Here is a 15,824-nt window from a genome sequence, read left to right on the forward strand (position 1 = left end):
TGGAGTTTTATTGGTTGTTTAACATTCGGCAGCTGAAGTGCGAATTGGCGCCATATTTCCAACAAGGACAATTTGACCATACGACAGAAAAGCTCCTGGCTGCATTGAACAATAATAAAGTACCCGTAAAGTTATTTTATATTTTTCTGTTTTAATACAACCTTAGGAATATATTGTAAAATGTTTATTACGGACATAAGAAAGGAATTCTACGACGTTGTTGTCAACCAGGTAAGAACTTCTGACACTCTATTTAGTTTCCTGTTAACTAGCGCGTTATCTAACCGCAGAGAGGGGTGAAAATAGGAAGACCACCGCCATTTTTCAGTCAACTAACGTTAATTATTCGCCTGCTATTTTTGCTAGATAAAATAGAATGTTAACGCTATCGTTACTTTTTACAAACTTCTGTGACTTGACTATTGACCTGTTCCTCCATTACTTTCAGAGAGTTGCCCTCCTGGTGTCATCTGATATCGATGCACTCTGCGCCTGTAAGATATTACAGGTAAGTCAAGGCCCCATCTTTTGCTGTCAAATAAGTTAACTGATCTTCTACATGTTTGTCTAATTCACATGTTTTCTTACTGCCTCTTTCGCCCCCATCTACCCAGGCACTGTTTCACTGTGACCAGGTCCAGTACACCTTGGTGCCAGTGACAGGTTGGCAAGACCTTGGTACCGCCTTCTTAGAGCACAAGGAGCAGGTAATGTGAGACACCTGTCCACACCTGAATACCCTGGAATTCACCTTATTGTGTCTAACATGATTATCAAAACTACAAACATCCATGAAGGTGTCTGTTATTTGCTCTCATTTCAGTTCCGCTGTTTTGTCCTGATCAACTGTGGGGCCAATGTTGATCTCCTGGAGACCCTTCAGCCAGAGGAAGATTCCATCTTCTTCATCTGTGACACACACAGACCTGTGGATGTAGTTAATGTCTACAATGACACCCAGGTGAGCAGTCAATGTCTATCCTAAATGAAAGCCTTTTCCCTACATAGTGCAAAAGTAGCACGCTATATGGGGAATAGGGTACCATTTAGGACATAGTCAATCAATAATTGTAATTGAGTGCACTGGTCCATCACAAGACCAGCTTCTAGATCAGTATTGTATTCTCGGTCTAGCTTTATAAAACTAGCTCACTGTGTGACTTATTTACTAATCTTTGTCTGTGCTTGTTTGATGATTTTCCCACATCGGGAGGTATATCCGTGGATAGTTCTGATTCAGAATGCATCGCCACGCTATGCCCAGGAACAAATTCAATTATTAGATGCTACTACCCCCTCCCAATCAATACCAAATATGGATGTCATAGTGTTTGCTCGCACACGCTCCATTGTACTTCCTGTCTGTGTCAGCATGGTGCCTGTGTTACGAGGCTGATTTAGCTAGGACATACAGGTGTGAAACACAGGTGTGCGTGCAAAGCGAGAACACAACATTGAATCCATCTTTGGTTTTGATTTGGGGGGGGTGGTAGCATGTAACAATATCATTTAATAGTTTCTTATGCACTGCTCGTTCATGTAAGGGATGCCATTTTAAGAAGGCCTGTCTACCAACTATGGACATACATTCCGACGTGGAACACGTGCTGCTACATAGGTAGTAATTTGATCGCGAGTTATCTCGAACGCATTCACTATGTAATACAATTAAACCTCTTAAGTTAAATTATTAATAAAGAGGTTTAAGTTTGGGCTAGTCCTTCACAAGGGGTTGCTTCACTTTGGCAGCAGTTGGGTGACTTCAGAGGAGGAAAGTCCTTTAGGATACTGCCTTTGAGATGATAATGAGCACAGAAGTTGCTGTCCAGATGAAGAGCCAGTGTCAATCAGTGTTCTGAACTCAATCTCCCACAATCCAACCCCCCGCCCCAGGTGAAGCTGATGATCAAGCAGGATGATGACCTTGGAGTGCCCTCCTATGATGACATCTTCCGCGATGAAGAGGAAGAAGGTGGCGATGACTCTGGGAATGAGAGTGACGGAGGCTCTGAGCCTTCTGGGAAACGGAGGCGATACGATGAGGTATACTATGCTGTAGAGCTGAGACGATAAACCAAAAATTATCGACACTGACCACACCGATCACTTATTGCAGGCATTTTGAATATATTGTTCAGTACGATAAGTAGCCAATACTAAAGAAATGTAAAGTTTGATATGAAATAAGTTTGCTAATAAGGGTGATTGTTAATAGGACAATTGATGACTACAACCATCAAACTAGTAGTAGTTTAAAGGATAAATGGTACATACTATTTTTAGAAACTTATCATTCTATTTATTGTTATCGCATCAATTAAATCCATATCATGATAAATTGCCTTTTGTCCACTTCGACCAGCACTACTATGCTGTATTGATGTCACAAAAGTTGATAAGAAAAATGATATTGATCCCATCCCACCTCTACTTAACCCTTTGATCAAAGGTGGATACAATATTTCTGCTTCTTATTAATGTTTATTTTGCCAGGTGTAATTTTATTTGCATATGACAATGTTGATTTCCACAAAAAGTAGACGAAGCCGATCAAGTTTGCAGTGATGTATTGTTATTTATACCAACATGTTCCCATTTTTAGGGGGAAGTGGAGAAGAGGATTGAGCGACAGAGAGCAACGAGAGAGTGGGAGGCAAGGAGGTGACGTTTAAAGCCCCCATGCAGTCTTTTATAATTTAATATTTAAATCATCACTGTTTTGTTAATAAATCACTGTTTATTTATTGAAAATTACTCATGTTTGGTATAATTTATTTCCCTGAACCAACTTTGGCCCTTGAAATGCTCTGTCTAATCGAGTGGGCGTTAACAGACAAATTTGAAGATGTTTACATACACAGCCCTAATTGGCTGATAGGATGATCTAGAGCCCACCCCTGTACCCAGATGAACAGTCATTGACTCTTTATAATCGGATCACATTGTCATGATTGTGGGCCAGAAGTTCCATCCCATCTGAACAGGATGAATTTTTAAAGACTCTTACACAAAAAGGGCAATAACACCGAAATTGTGAAAATTATGATATTTTGATCTCATTGTGGGGCCTAATAATAATTACAACAGGTAAATCACGTTTTTTTAACCACACTGCCCCTTTAAAGGTTTAAATGGTCTTCTAACTTTGACTTTTGAAATGTTTAATTTCAGACGTGAGATCCTGTTTGACTATGAGCAATATGAATACCATGGGACTTCGGTGAGTATGCATTATATATTGGTTATGTTGAAACTTGCTGTGTGTGTGTGTGATACATACATTATTGTAGAAACCCTTGAATCAGTAGGCATGTCCAAACTTTTGTGTGTGTGTGTGTGTGTGTGTATATAAAATAACATGGACATTTCTAAGTGACCCCAAACTTTTTTTATTAATAAAAAATATATATGGGGGTCACTTAGAAATGTCCATGTTTTCTATGAAAACATACATGAAAGGGGTTGCAAAATTAATAGGAAATATAGTCAAGACGTTGACAAAATTATAAATAATGATTTTTAATTGAAATAATAATTGTGTCCTTCAAACTTAGCTTTTGTCAAAGAATCTTCCATTTGCAGCAATTACGGCATTGCAGACCTTTTGGCATTCTAGTTGTCTATTTTTTGAGGTAATCTGAAGAGATTTCACCCCATGCTTCCTGAAGCACCTCTCACAAGTTGGATTGGCTTGATGGGCACTTCTTACGTACCCTATGATCAAGCTGCTCCCACAACAGCTCAATAGGGTTGAGATCTGGTGACTGTGCTGGCCACTCCATTATAGACAGAATACCAGCTGACTGCTTCTTCTCTAAATAGTTCTTCTATAGTTTGGAGCTGTGCTCTGGATCATTGTCCTGTTGTAGGAGGAAATTGGCTCCAATTAAGTGCCGTCCACAGGGTATGGCATGGTGTTGGAAAATGGAGTGATAGCCTTCCTTTAAGATCCCTTTTACCCTGTACAAATCTCCCGCTTTACCACCACCAAAGCACCCCCAGACCATCACATTGCCTCCACCATGCTTGACAGATGGCGTCAAGCACTCCTCCAGCATCTTTTCATTTTTTCTGCTAATCACAAATGTTCTTCTTTGTGATCCGAACACCTCAAACTTAGATTCGTCTATCCATAACACTTTTTTCCAATCATCCTCTGTCCAGTGTTTTTATTATTTAGCCCATCTTAATCTTTTCTTTTTATTGGCCAGTTTGGGATATAGCTTTTTCCCTGCAACTCTGCCTAGAAGTCCAGCATCCCGGAGTCGCCTCTTCACTGTTGAGACTGGTGTTTGGCGGGTACTATTTCATGAAACTGCCAGTTGAGGACTTGCGAGGCATCTGTTTCTCAAACTAGACACTCTAATGTACTTACTTGTCCTCTTTTTCAGTTGTGCCCCTGGGCTTCCCACTCCTCTTTCTATTCTGGTTAGAGCCAGTTTACGCTGTTCTGTGAAGGGAGTAGTACACAGCATTGTACGAGATCTTTTAGTTTCTTGGCAATTTCTCGCATGGAATAGCCTTCATTTCTCAGAACAAGAATAGATTGATGATTTTCAGAAGAAAGGTCTTTGTTTCTTGCCAATTTGAGCCTGTAATCAAACCCAAAATTGCTGATGCTCCAGATACCCAACTAGTCTAAAGAAGGCCAGTTTTATTGCTTCTTTAATCAGAACCACAGTTTTCAGCTATGCTAACATAATTGCGAAAGGGTTTTCTAATGAACAATTACTTTTAAAATGAAAAACTTGGATTAGCTAAAACAACGTGCCATTGGAACACAGGAGTGATGGTTGCTGATAATGGTCCTCTGTAAGCCTATGTAGATATTCCTTTATAAATCAACCTTTTCCAGCTACAATAGTCATTTACAACATTAACAATGTCTACACTGTTTCTGCTCAATTTTATTTTAATGGACAAAAAATGTGCTATTCTTTAAAAAACAAGGAGATTTCTAAGTGACCCCAAACTTTTGAACATGTGTGTGTATATGTATATATGTGTGCAGGCTGCAATGGTGATATTTGAGCTGGCATGGGTCCTGACTAAGGACACTAAAGATATGCTGTGGTAAGTGATCTTATGTTTTTTGTAAAATGATATAAATGTAATTTATTGCATATGCAGACTATGACAACAATCTGTTAAACATTTGATGTTGGACAGGTGGGCCATCATTGGGCTGACTGACCAGTGGGTTCATGATAAAATCACTCAGTAAGAATATTTCACTCCAACTCTCTTCTATAACACTTCAATTCTGATGCAACATCTAGGATGCCTACAAAGTTTTTGAAAAATACAAAGCTCATGTCTTACACGAGCACTAACTTCCTTGTATTGTTCCTGTGCCTTCCAGTATGAAGTATGTAACAGACATCGCTACTCTGCAGCGCCACGTCTCGCGTCACAACCACCGGAACGAGGATGAGGATAATTCTCTCTCTATCGACTGCATGAGGATCTCCTTTGAGTACGAGTATCCTTTAACTTCACTGGCCAAAGGACCAGGGGAGCTCAGACTTGTGCTTGACAACTAGTTGAGACAACTTTTTGAGAACTTTGGTTCAGCTATTTTGTTGCTGTGGTGTTTTCTAGGGCTGTGACGATACCAGTATCATGGCAAGGAACGACGACACGAGGCGGATTTAACTTCAGGAAAACAGCCCTAATGTTGGAAACAAACATAATTACGTTGTCATCCAGAGTCACATTTAGTTTATTTTCCAAGGTATAGCACACGTTTACGTACTGCAGGATTTTAAAGAAATTAAAAGGGAAGTTCTCATTTTTGCCCTGGTTTTGCCTCGATATTAACGAGTATCGCAATGCTGGTATTGTCCCGGCCCTAATTTTTAAATTTGGGTCCGACGTGTTATTAGTAAGCGTTGCCACATTCTTGTGGCTGTGTGTATGCTGTCCTGTCACCCTCCCGATCCTCCCTGTCATGCCTTTCTCTGTGTGTCAGCCCCTTGACGCCCTGTCTCAGTCTGCGTCTGGCCCTGTACCAGCACTGGTCTCTGTTTGAGAGTATCTGTAACTCCTCTTACACCTCCTGCAACTTTAAGCTCTGGTCAATGCATGGCCAGAAGAAACTCCAGGAGTTCCTCGCTGACATGGGGTATGCTATCCCCAAGTTATGACTGTCAAATAGAATAGGATCTCCGTGAAATTATTACTTTAGGAACATGCATTACTCACTTTCTTGAATATCAATTACTAATCAATTAGTTAATGTAGGCTACAATTTGTCTGTAGCCTCTGAATGACAAATGTCACTTAATCAAAAGTAATGGGCAGCAGTTTGTTGTTTTGATTTATTGATAACAATGGATTGGTTGAAGGCATCATCAAAGATGTTTTCTGTTTGTGTTGTCCCAGCCTGCCCCTGAAGCAGGTGAAGCAGAAGTTCAACTCCATGGACATGTCAGTCAAAGAAAACCTGCGAGAAGTTATAGAAGAATCCTCCAACAAATACGGGTAAGAGTTTTTGTCTATTCTAGTGCATCAAGATATCTGTAATCCCCATTATCAATCACTCTGTGTATATGATGAATAAAATATGCCCTTCTCCTAATATGCCCAATAGACTATTTTCAACTACACAACACAATGACGTCACGCACAGATGTGCGCAACTCTTGGCAGCAGTAAGAAAGCCATTGCCATCTGCGCCCGTTCGACATAGCCTAGATTCACTTTTTTATTACTCCTAAACAAAATACCTTTGGTGTTCTCATACGCATACAATGTTTTGATTCTCACTTAACAGTCGCTAAGATTCCATTTGTTTGCAAGCTTTGGAAAATAACTGTTCTGAGTACAGCAGTTGTAGTGTGAGATGCACTCATAAGCAACATGTAAATAGAGGCTTTTTTTTTGCTAGTGTTCTAAATTATAAGAACTCCCACTTGTTCTGCCACTAACTTGTGCGCATCGCCCGTGTGTGGCAATGTTTGTAAACACAGAAAAGGGTCTATAGCCCTCATTTAATGCTGTTTTCTCTGTCCCTTCAGTATGAAGGACATCCGTATCCAAACTTTCGGCGTTCACTTTGGCTTCAAGAACCATTTCCTGGCCAGTGATGTCGTGCACGCTACTGCCGCCCTGCTGGAGAGCACTGAGAAGGACGACAGCCCCGGCGACAACTTTATCAAGGCCCTCGACTGCCTCTCCAGGTACACACACACGTACATGCGCACACTAACTCTCCATAAGAAAAACCTTTGACTGCCTGTCCTGGTGTAAGAGGAGTACTGGACAATCCCAGAAAGCTGGATTGTTCTTTTATTCCTTGTTGAGCTCATGATGCAATGTATAATGATTAACAGAGAGCACAGGGTCTTGGGCCCTCACTGTGCTCACCCCATGTGTGTGTTCATTTGGGATCAAACGGGAGAGCGACGAGGGTTGGGCGATATTACGATAGGAACGTTTATCGATGACGATTGACAGCCATCGGCGATTGACAACCTTGTGATGTGACAAATGATGGTTTAGCCTATTTGAACTTGGCTGGCGCTGCGCCATAGGCCTGAAGAACGAGGGTCGGACAGGGCAGCACACGAGTGACATTCAGAGTAATCTGCCAATTCCTGTTTGCTATAACCTATTTCAATAAATAGCCTATGTTGTATAGGGCAGCAGAATGCAAGAGAGGAATTTAGGCTAGACAGAATTCCACCAAAGCAGTGCAAAATGTCCATTCAGAAAATGTTTCTAGCTCTGTCGGATGCACAGACGTTAAAGCTTAAACTTATTATGTTTTATAACTGACACTCCTTAACTATATTGTCTAGCTGTTTAAAAAAAGAAACTTACGCTATATTCCCTTCTCTCTATTCAATATGACCTTTGGGCTAGGCCAGGGGTTCTCAAACTTTTTGGGGCCGGGGACCACTTTTGTGATAGCAAATTCACTGGGGACCCCCCTCATTTTTCATAATTGATTGGATTTATAAAGCACCTTTCTACCAACCAGAAGTACTCAAATCAGTTTACATAGTAAGGGGAATCTTACCTCATCCACCACTAATGTGTGGCACCCACCTGGGTGATGCACAGCAACCATTTTCTGCCATAACTCTCACCACACATCACCTATCAAGTGAGGAGGCCAATTAGGAATGAGGGGGATGATTAGGTGGCCATAATGGAATGGGGCCAGGTTAGGAATTTAGCCATGACACAGGGTTTAACACCCCTACACTAATGATAAGTGACATGGGATTTTTGAATGACTACAGTGTCAGAACACCTCTTTAACGTCCTATCTGAAAGATTGCACCCTCGCAGGGCAATGTCCCCTTCACTTCCCTGGGGCATTAGAATCTCCTTAGACCGGAGTGCCCCCTAGTCACCCCCCCCCCCAACACCACTTCCAGCAGCATCTGGTCTCCCATCCATTATGAGTACATAATCACAATATGACAAAGGTTCACCCAACCCTAAGAGGGACCTATTTGAATTCTGTCCAATAGTAACACATTATTTTTGCAAAAAGTGTTACGGTGTGCACTAATGAATACACTCCAGGTGTTGGAATTATCCCATCCTGTTTTCTTTCCTCTGAAGGAGTAACCTGGAGCGTCTCCATGGTGGCATTGATTTGGCTAAGAAGAAGTTGATGGCCATCCAACAGACTGTAGCCAGTTGCATCTGCACCAACCTCATACTGTCACAGGGACCCTTCCTCTACTGCTACCTCTTGGAGGTATGTATTATACAGTATACTGTTACCACTGTAATATCACGGTACCAAAATGTCATGATACTTATGATGCCAACATTTTCGAATACCATAGTACCACTTCATATGATACTACCAAATGTTTTGGCCCTACTGTTTAAGAAGCCAGTGGCACCTGTTATAAAATGTCTATAAAGTCTGGCATTTTTTATAAATTCTGTATAAAAAAAAAAGTTTAGCAACTAATGTCTTGTATACGCTGGTCCAATAATGTCCACTTGACTTTCATGAGCATATCATGTGGCTGCAGTAATCAGCCTGCCGCATCCCGTATCAGTCCTCACTCGCCTGTTTCTCTCTGTTCGCTCTTCCTGGACATCTGTTCCTCCATCAGTTTAAACGTAATGTAGTGGTGATGGGGGGGAATGCTGTCCCTGATCTGTTTTTTTTTTTATCCTTACATTTGATGCATTGAAGCAACACCTAATGTGAGCCAAAACTCTCTTTCTAGTCCTTACATTCTGTTTGGTGCATAACGGTTTTAATGTTGGGCGCAATGTGTTTGTAGGAGAGAGTGGTGTTTGAGGGGAGAGAATTAGTATGTGTGTGAATTGAAGCGTAAAGGTTTCATGCAGGGTTTTCCCCTTACTGCCAGAATGACATGCAGATTATTATGTATGTATGTACCTCCAGCCAAATCACAGGTAGGCCTTTGCAAATATGAGCAAACCAGCCATTCTATGCAGTATACAGAAGTTAGATTTTGAGTAGAAATTTGAACATCAGTGAAGTGAGTTTTTTTTGTTGTGTGTTTGTGTAGCACATGTGCATAACGTTTAGAAAACAGGAACAAGTGTCATGGGACGGGGTGAACCGGACGCTAGGTCATTCTGAATTCGCCTGGTATCGTTTGTAAAATGTTGGTATCGTTTGTAAAATGTTGGTATCGTGACAACACTAATGTGTGGTATGTCCTCCCTATCACCATCCATCTCTGCAGGGAACTCCTGATGTGAAGCTGTTCTCCAAGCCCATGGCCTTGACCCTGCTCTGCAAGTACCTGCTCAAAGCCTTTGTCCGCTCTGTGAGTAACTCAGTATTTCACTTACCCATTATCCAAGGCCCTGTCTAGCTCTTGTCCCTGGTCTTCAATTAGTTTCAAACGGAAATGACAGTGTTTTAGATGTTTGTTTATGGTATTTTGCATTGCTCTTGCTTGTCTGCCTATGCCTGTACATAGACGAGGAATAAACGATGTAAGCTGCTGCCCTTGATCATAGCTGCTCCCATGGATGTGGAGAAGAGAACTGTCATCGTTCTAGGCATCCCACCTGAGTCTGAGACATCCGACAAGAAGAAGTGAGTTCATAAGTTGTGTGCCTGTCTCTGTGCAAGCACTTGAATGTTCTTTATGTTTTGGGCAAAACCCAAACAAATGCTAATTTGAATCTTTCTTTTGTTCTCACTCTCTCCCTAATTTCTTTGTCTCTCTCCCTCTCCAATAGTTTCTTTGGCCGTGCGTTTGAGAAAGCAGCAGAGAGCACCAGCTCCAGAACTCTCCACGACCACTTCGACACCTCTAGTAAGTAAAATGTTATTGTAATTGTATATATTTTCCACAAGAGGGCAGACATGACACACTACAGATGGGCCTTGTTTAGCAGTACACTGGTGTCGTACATGTATTTCAGTACTTTATTTGGCTCTCATACAGGTGCTTTCTCAAGTCCATTGTTACAGCTTTAATCATTACATCATCAGGTGTTTAAAAAACATTTCCCTTGCACCTGGTAGCCATAACAAGCTCAAATTGAGCAATACACATGCTCATACTTACCTATGTTTTGCCTTTGCAGTCATTGAGCTAAAGATGGAGGACAGGACTAAGTTTCTGGATGCCCTCATCACCCTGCTGTCCTAAGGAGTGAGCTAACTAAGACACATGTATGGATAAAGTTCCTGAAATTGATATGTGAAGTCTGTAGATGCTGGAAGAGACTGTATGACATTACAATGAGGTTCATGCCCAATGTGATGGAGAAATCGCTATTTTGTGCTTCACCTGTTTTGGCCAATGAAGAGTATTTTCCAATGTTTTGTATTTTAATTTCAGGATACTTTGTGATGCCTATATGTATAGTGTACTGTTTTTCTACGTGTATTGTGAGGGTTTGTGTTTTTAATCTCATGTAAATACATTTTATACATTCATGTAACACTTTTATTAAATGATATTTTATTGATGTATAATTATTGAAGTTACCATCTACTAAGAAAAGGAATGATACTCCTATTACTACTAAATGTTTCGAGTGTACGTAATAACATTGAACTTTGGCACAGAATGTGATACGGACCGTAGAAACTGCTTAACCATCTCCCTCAGTATACTGATCTGGAGCATAGGTTAACACACAGACCGTGGCCCATATAGCACAGTATAAATACAGTTTCATGGATGGGTGGGATCCAAGTCCCTCCCTGTGGGCTAATTGAGCCCCATGTCTCAAATCAGTATGAGGTCATGACCCACAGAGAAGAGGGTTCTGGGGGTTTCACAGGAAAGGCTGATCTGCTCGCCATGGTGAAAGTGAAACGTGCCAGAAGGAGCTTACTAAGCTAGGGGAGGGGAACGGGATCCTCATAGCAGACGTGGTGTGTCTACTGTGTATATTATTTTATTGCCTTGAACACAAATGTGGATGTGTAACAATCTGACTTCCTGCTGATTGAATGTTTGGATGTACAGTATTATTGTATGTTCTCAACTAACTGGAAAATGGTCAGATGAATTTGCTATGAAGATAAAGCTCATACTGTTCACTGGTCTGGTGAGAGACATCTTATGATGTATAGTTCTAACGTTTACTATTTCATATCCTCTAAACACACCCCACTAGTTACTGGGTGGGTCCCGTTTATTTTTGAGTGATGTTATTACCTAAAGTGAGCTGATTGAGCCAAATTATTGTTTACTTTACTTGGAGTTTAGGAGAATGTCTCTTGATTGTAAAGAATTAGAATTTGGCCACTGGGATTTTGAACTTTGCAGCCATAACATCCCTCGTCTGGCTACACTATTCCACTGTTCCTTTACATTGTGAACTTCTTATCACCAAAAGGCAGCATGGTTGTGCCCCATCCCCCAATATCACCCTCACATAGCCTCGCCCCTAGTACCTATACCCCAACCATACAGAGGTCACATCTTTCAGATGCCAGTGAAATGTGGAGAAATTGTGAATTCCAGTCTATTATGGTGTCTGCCCCCCCCCCCTGCTGGCATTTCTCTCAACCAAACTACTTCACCCCTCAAACCCCATCCTATTCTTCGGTCCCCTCTTTCACCTTTCCAACCCCCAGTGGTGGGGGGCCACTGGCCTTTCTGCTGCTCTGCCCCGGAGGAATGCAACACTACCCCCTGGTCATGTCACAACTACATGAACACACTCACATGTGGCAGGAGAGGAGTAGCGTGTGGGACAGAGGGTATTTGAGGGCCTCACAGTCACACATGTTGCCTTTACTCCTTGGGGTTAAGCTACTTTGATCACAGAAGGAGCCCAGTGACTACTTTACCCAAGAGCACTGTGAGAGTGTGTGTCACTGTCAGTACAAGTATATCTCTTTATTTGTACAGGACTGGATATTTGTTAATTAGTTAGAAAGATTTAGAGATTTGAAAGTTCTAGGGAAAACATTATCCAACTTTCTTAATTTTACTTAATGATTAACAACTGCAACATCCTTCCAAACAAATCCACTTTCAGAGTGTAGGAAATTAGTTGTGATCTCTTCTACATGTTACTCTAATAAAAAAATGTGGTCAATAAACTATGTTACAGTGGCTGTGAAGCATTCAGGCACATACATACATACAGCATGTCTCAATGACTTCTTGCACAGTAACCCTCTTTCTATCTAAAGCCTTTTCACTTGTTTTCTTCCTCGACCTAACAATCCAGGATTCCTGATAGGATTAGTCAGACTGGACGACCGGGAACAAAAGCCCACAGCTGACTCCCACTGTCGACGCCTGTCTCACAGAGACGCTATGCTGAGGAGGGTGAGTGGGCTACACACACATACATTGCCCTCCCCCAGTCATGCATTCACTGTGCCATCATCAGTAGCTCCCCAAAACAGCTGGGTTCTAAAGATGCCCCTCCCACTATGACCTTTAACCTAAGTGACTGCCAACCTCTGACCTCTCACAGTTGTAGGGTCAGCCCATAGAATTAGAATATTAGGATCTCTATGGGTCAACCTCTGAAACTGGCATTACTGTGTTCTTTCTAAATACACTCTTGAAAAAGATTTGAGTAGAAATGTTCATGTGCAGGTTTCTTATTTTTTTCATTGGTAGTTTAGCAATGAACCTGACTACAGTGTATGCATGTATTCTTTCCTTTCTTAAAATATAGATACCATCGAACTACAGACCACATTGTGAACAAAGGACCAGGCGCTGCTTTCTGAACGTCTAACCATATACCCACCGTCATGGATGTGTGACTATACCGAATGTGAAGACACACTCATACACGCAGCATGGAGAGGCCAGTGTCTCAGATGAGTGGGCAGCCTCATTCACGGCCAGACCTGGGGCAAATTAAAGCTTTTCATGAAAAGGGACTCGCGCTGCACTTCCTTTAAACCTCAGAGAGGGAAGGGCAATTTTTTTTTACACTACCCTAGTTTCCCTGGACACCAGAGAGACATAGAGTGTCCAGCCCTGAGAGGTCTGAATCATGCTGTTTGTGCTACTTAGTACAAAGATAAACTTTGAGAATGATAGAATATGCTCACGCACTCAAGAATTAGCTAAACACTCATTTCATCCTAAACAACTAGTTTGTTATTTATTTTTCCAAAGCTGTTCTGTCGTTTGCAGAGCAAATCCACAGCAGTGCCTGGAATAGCAACACTGAATTTCCTGCAAGATGCAATTAATGTCAAAACAATGCTCTCCTCAGGATCCTGTGTGTGTGGGGTGTAAATATGTGGACCAGCAGGCACAGCTGATACTAAAACCAACCTCCATCAATTACAAAGATCTTGGGTTGACTAGACTGGGTAGATAGAGTACCTCTGGCATAGCATACACCCACACGTTAGGGGCAGCTTTTCTTAGGACATTAACTGTTTCTCTAAATTATGGGTTGTAGGTAATTCCTGGGTTATAATTTGGTTTATTTGTTTGATCAATACAATCCCCCCTTTTAGCTGAAAAGTTAAGACAGACATACAAGCAGAGAGAGACTGACAGTGTTTTCAGTGAGCCATGATACCCGTGATAAATAAGAAATGTCTCTTCATCTGTCTTTTGACATTCCTCAACCTGCAGGCCCTCCCCTTCATCTCATCTTCATTTCCTTCATCTCAGCCTAGTGCTTTCATGCCTTCTTTTTGGCCTGGCTGGTCTGTGTGTGTGCCTGGCATGTTGTTGATTTGATGTCAAGTCTGGAACATGTTTTGGATTTTTTACACACCTTGTGGTTTCTTGGATGTGTTATCCGTTCTGTTCCATATTTGAGTAATTGAGGGGTTTGTTGTATTTGTGTTGTGGGCGGCCTGACGTTATATTGGTGCACTATACAGTAGGCAAAATGGTGTTTAGAATCTGTTCATATATTCTGGATGATTGGTGGGGTGTAAAATGGGATAGAACTCTCAATCTCTTCACTATGTTAATATACAGTGCATTCGGAAAGTATTCAGACCCCTTCACTTTTTCCACATTTTGTTACGTTACAGCCTTGTTCTAAAATGGCTTTAAAATATATATACAGTACCAGTCAAAAGTTTGGACACCTACTCATTCAAGGGTTATACTTTATTTTTTTACTATTTTCTACATTGTAGAATAATAGTGAAGACATTAACACTATGAAATAACACATGGATTCATGTAGTAACCAAAAAATGCCAAGAGTGTGCAAAGCTGTCATCAAGGCAAAGGGTGGCTACTTAGAAGAATATCAAATATAAATGAATGACATAGTTGAATTACATAGTTGAATGTGCTGACAACAAAATCACACAAAAAATATCAATGAAAATCAAATTTATCAACCCATGGAGGTCTGGATTTGGAGTCACACTCTAAATTGAAGTGGAAAACCACACTACAGGCTGATCCAACTTTGATGTAATGTCCTTAAAACAAGTAAAAATGAGGCTCAGTAGTGTGTGTGGCCTCCACGTGCCTGTATGACCTCCCTACAACACATGGGCATGCTCCTGATGAGGTGGTGGATGGTCTCCTGAAGGATCTCCTCCCAGACCTGGACTAAAGCATCCGCCAACTCCTGGAGAGTCTGTGGTGCAACGTGGCGTTGGTGGATGGAGTGAGACATGATGTCCCAGATGTGCTCAGTTGGATTCAGGTCTGGGGAATGGGCGGGCCAGTCCATAGCATCAAAGCCTTTCTCTTGCAGGAACTGCTGACACACTCCAGCCACATGAGGTCTAGCATTGTCTTGCATTAGGAGGAACAAGGGGTCTGAGGATCTCATCTCGGTATATAATGGCAGTCAGGCTACCTCTGGCGAGCACAGAGGGCTGTGCGGCCCCCCAAATAAATGCCACCCCACACCATGACTGACCACCGCCAAACCGGTCATGCTGGAGGATGTTGCAGGCAGCAGAACGTTCTCCACGGCGTCTCCAGACTCTGTCACGTCTGTCACATGTGCTCAGTGTGAACCTGCTTTCATCTGAAGAGCACAGGGCGCCAGTGGCGAATTTGCCAATCTTGGGGTTCTCTGGCAAATGCCAAATGTCCTGCACGGTTTTGGGCTGTAAGCACAACCCCCACCTGTGGACGTCAGGCCCTCATACCACCCTCATGGAGTCTGTTTCTGACCTTTTGAGCAGACACATGCACTTTTGTGGCCTGCTGGAGGTAATTTTGCAGGGCTCTGGCAGTGCTCCTCCTTGCACAAAGGCGGAGGTAAACGGTCCTGCTGCTGGGTTGTTGCCCTCCTATGGCCTCCTCCACGTCTCCTGATGTACTGGCCTGTCTCCTGGTAGCGCCTCCATGCTCTGGACACTACGCTGACAGACACAGCAAACATTCTTGCCACAACTCGCATTGATGTGCCATCCTGGATGAGCTGCACTACCTGAG

At 42.1% G+C, this 15,824-nt stretch overlaps 1 protein-coding gene across 1 annotated transcript; it reads left to right on the forward strand.

Annotated features, from left to right (window-relative positions):
• The first annotated feature begins 25 nt into the window (after positions 1-25).
• On the forward strand, positions 26-10,942 carry cdc45 (CDC45 cell division cycle 45 homolog (S. cerevisiae)). The gene is made up of 18 exons (XM_035757146.2): positions 26-231; positions 449-508; positions 615-707; positions 824-961; positions 1,894-2,043; positions 2,603-2,661; positions 3,172-3,220; positions 5,012-5,073; positions 5,170-5,220; positions 5,363-5,482; positions 5,993-6,124; positions 6,385-6,483; positions 7,020-7,181; positions 8,578-8,716; positions 9,693-9,776; positions 9,933-10,051; positions 10,198-10,274; positions 10,549-10,942. The coding sequence occupies exons 1-18, from the start codon at positions 181-183 to the stop codon at positions 10,611-10,613; spliced, it is 1,710 nt and encodes a 569-aa protein (XP_035613039.1). The 5' UTR covers positions 26-180; the 3' UTR covers positions 10,614-10,942.
• The last annotated feature ends 4,882 nt before the right edge of the window (positions 10,943-15,824 follow it).

This window comes from Oncorhynchus keta, chromosome 25 (assembly GCF_023373465.1).
Source record: "Oncorhynchus keta strain PuntledgeMale-10-30-2019 chromosome 25, Oket_V2, whole genome shotgun sequence".
NCBI classification, from domain to species: Eukaryota; Metazoa; Chordata; class Actinopteri; order Salmoniformes; family Salmonidae; genus Oncorhynchus; species Oncorhynchus keta.

What these genes read in the sequence shown, in the direction of transcription:
- cdc45 (XM_035757146.2), top strand. Translation starts at nt 181, where the DNA reads ATGTTTATTACGGACATAAGAAAGGAATTCTACGACGTTGTTGTCAAC. An exon ending in AACGGAGGCGATACGATGAG is followed by an intron (nt 2,044 to 2,602) that starts GTATACTATGCT and finishes TCCCATTTTTAG; the next exon opens with GGGGAAGTGGAGAAGAGGAT. An exon ending in GACACTAAAGATATGCTGTG is followed by an intron (nt 5,074 to 5,169) that starts GTAAGTGATCTT and finishes GATGTTGGACAG; the next exon opens with GTGGGCCATCATTGGGCTGA.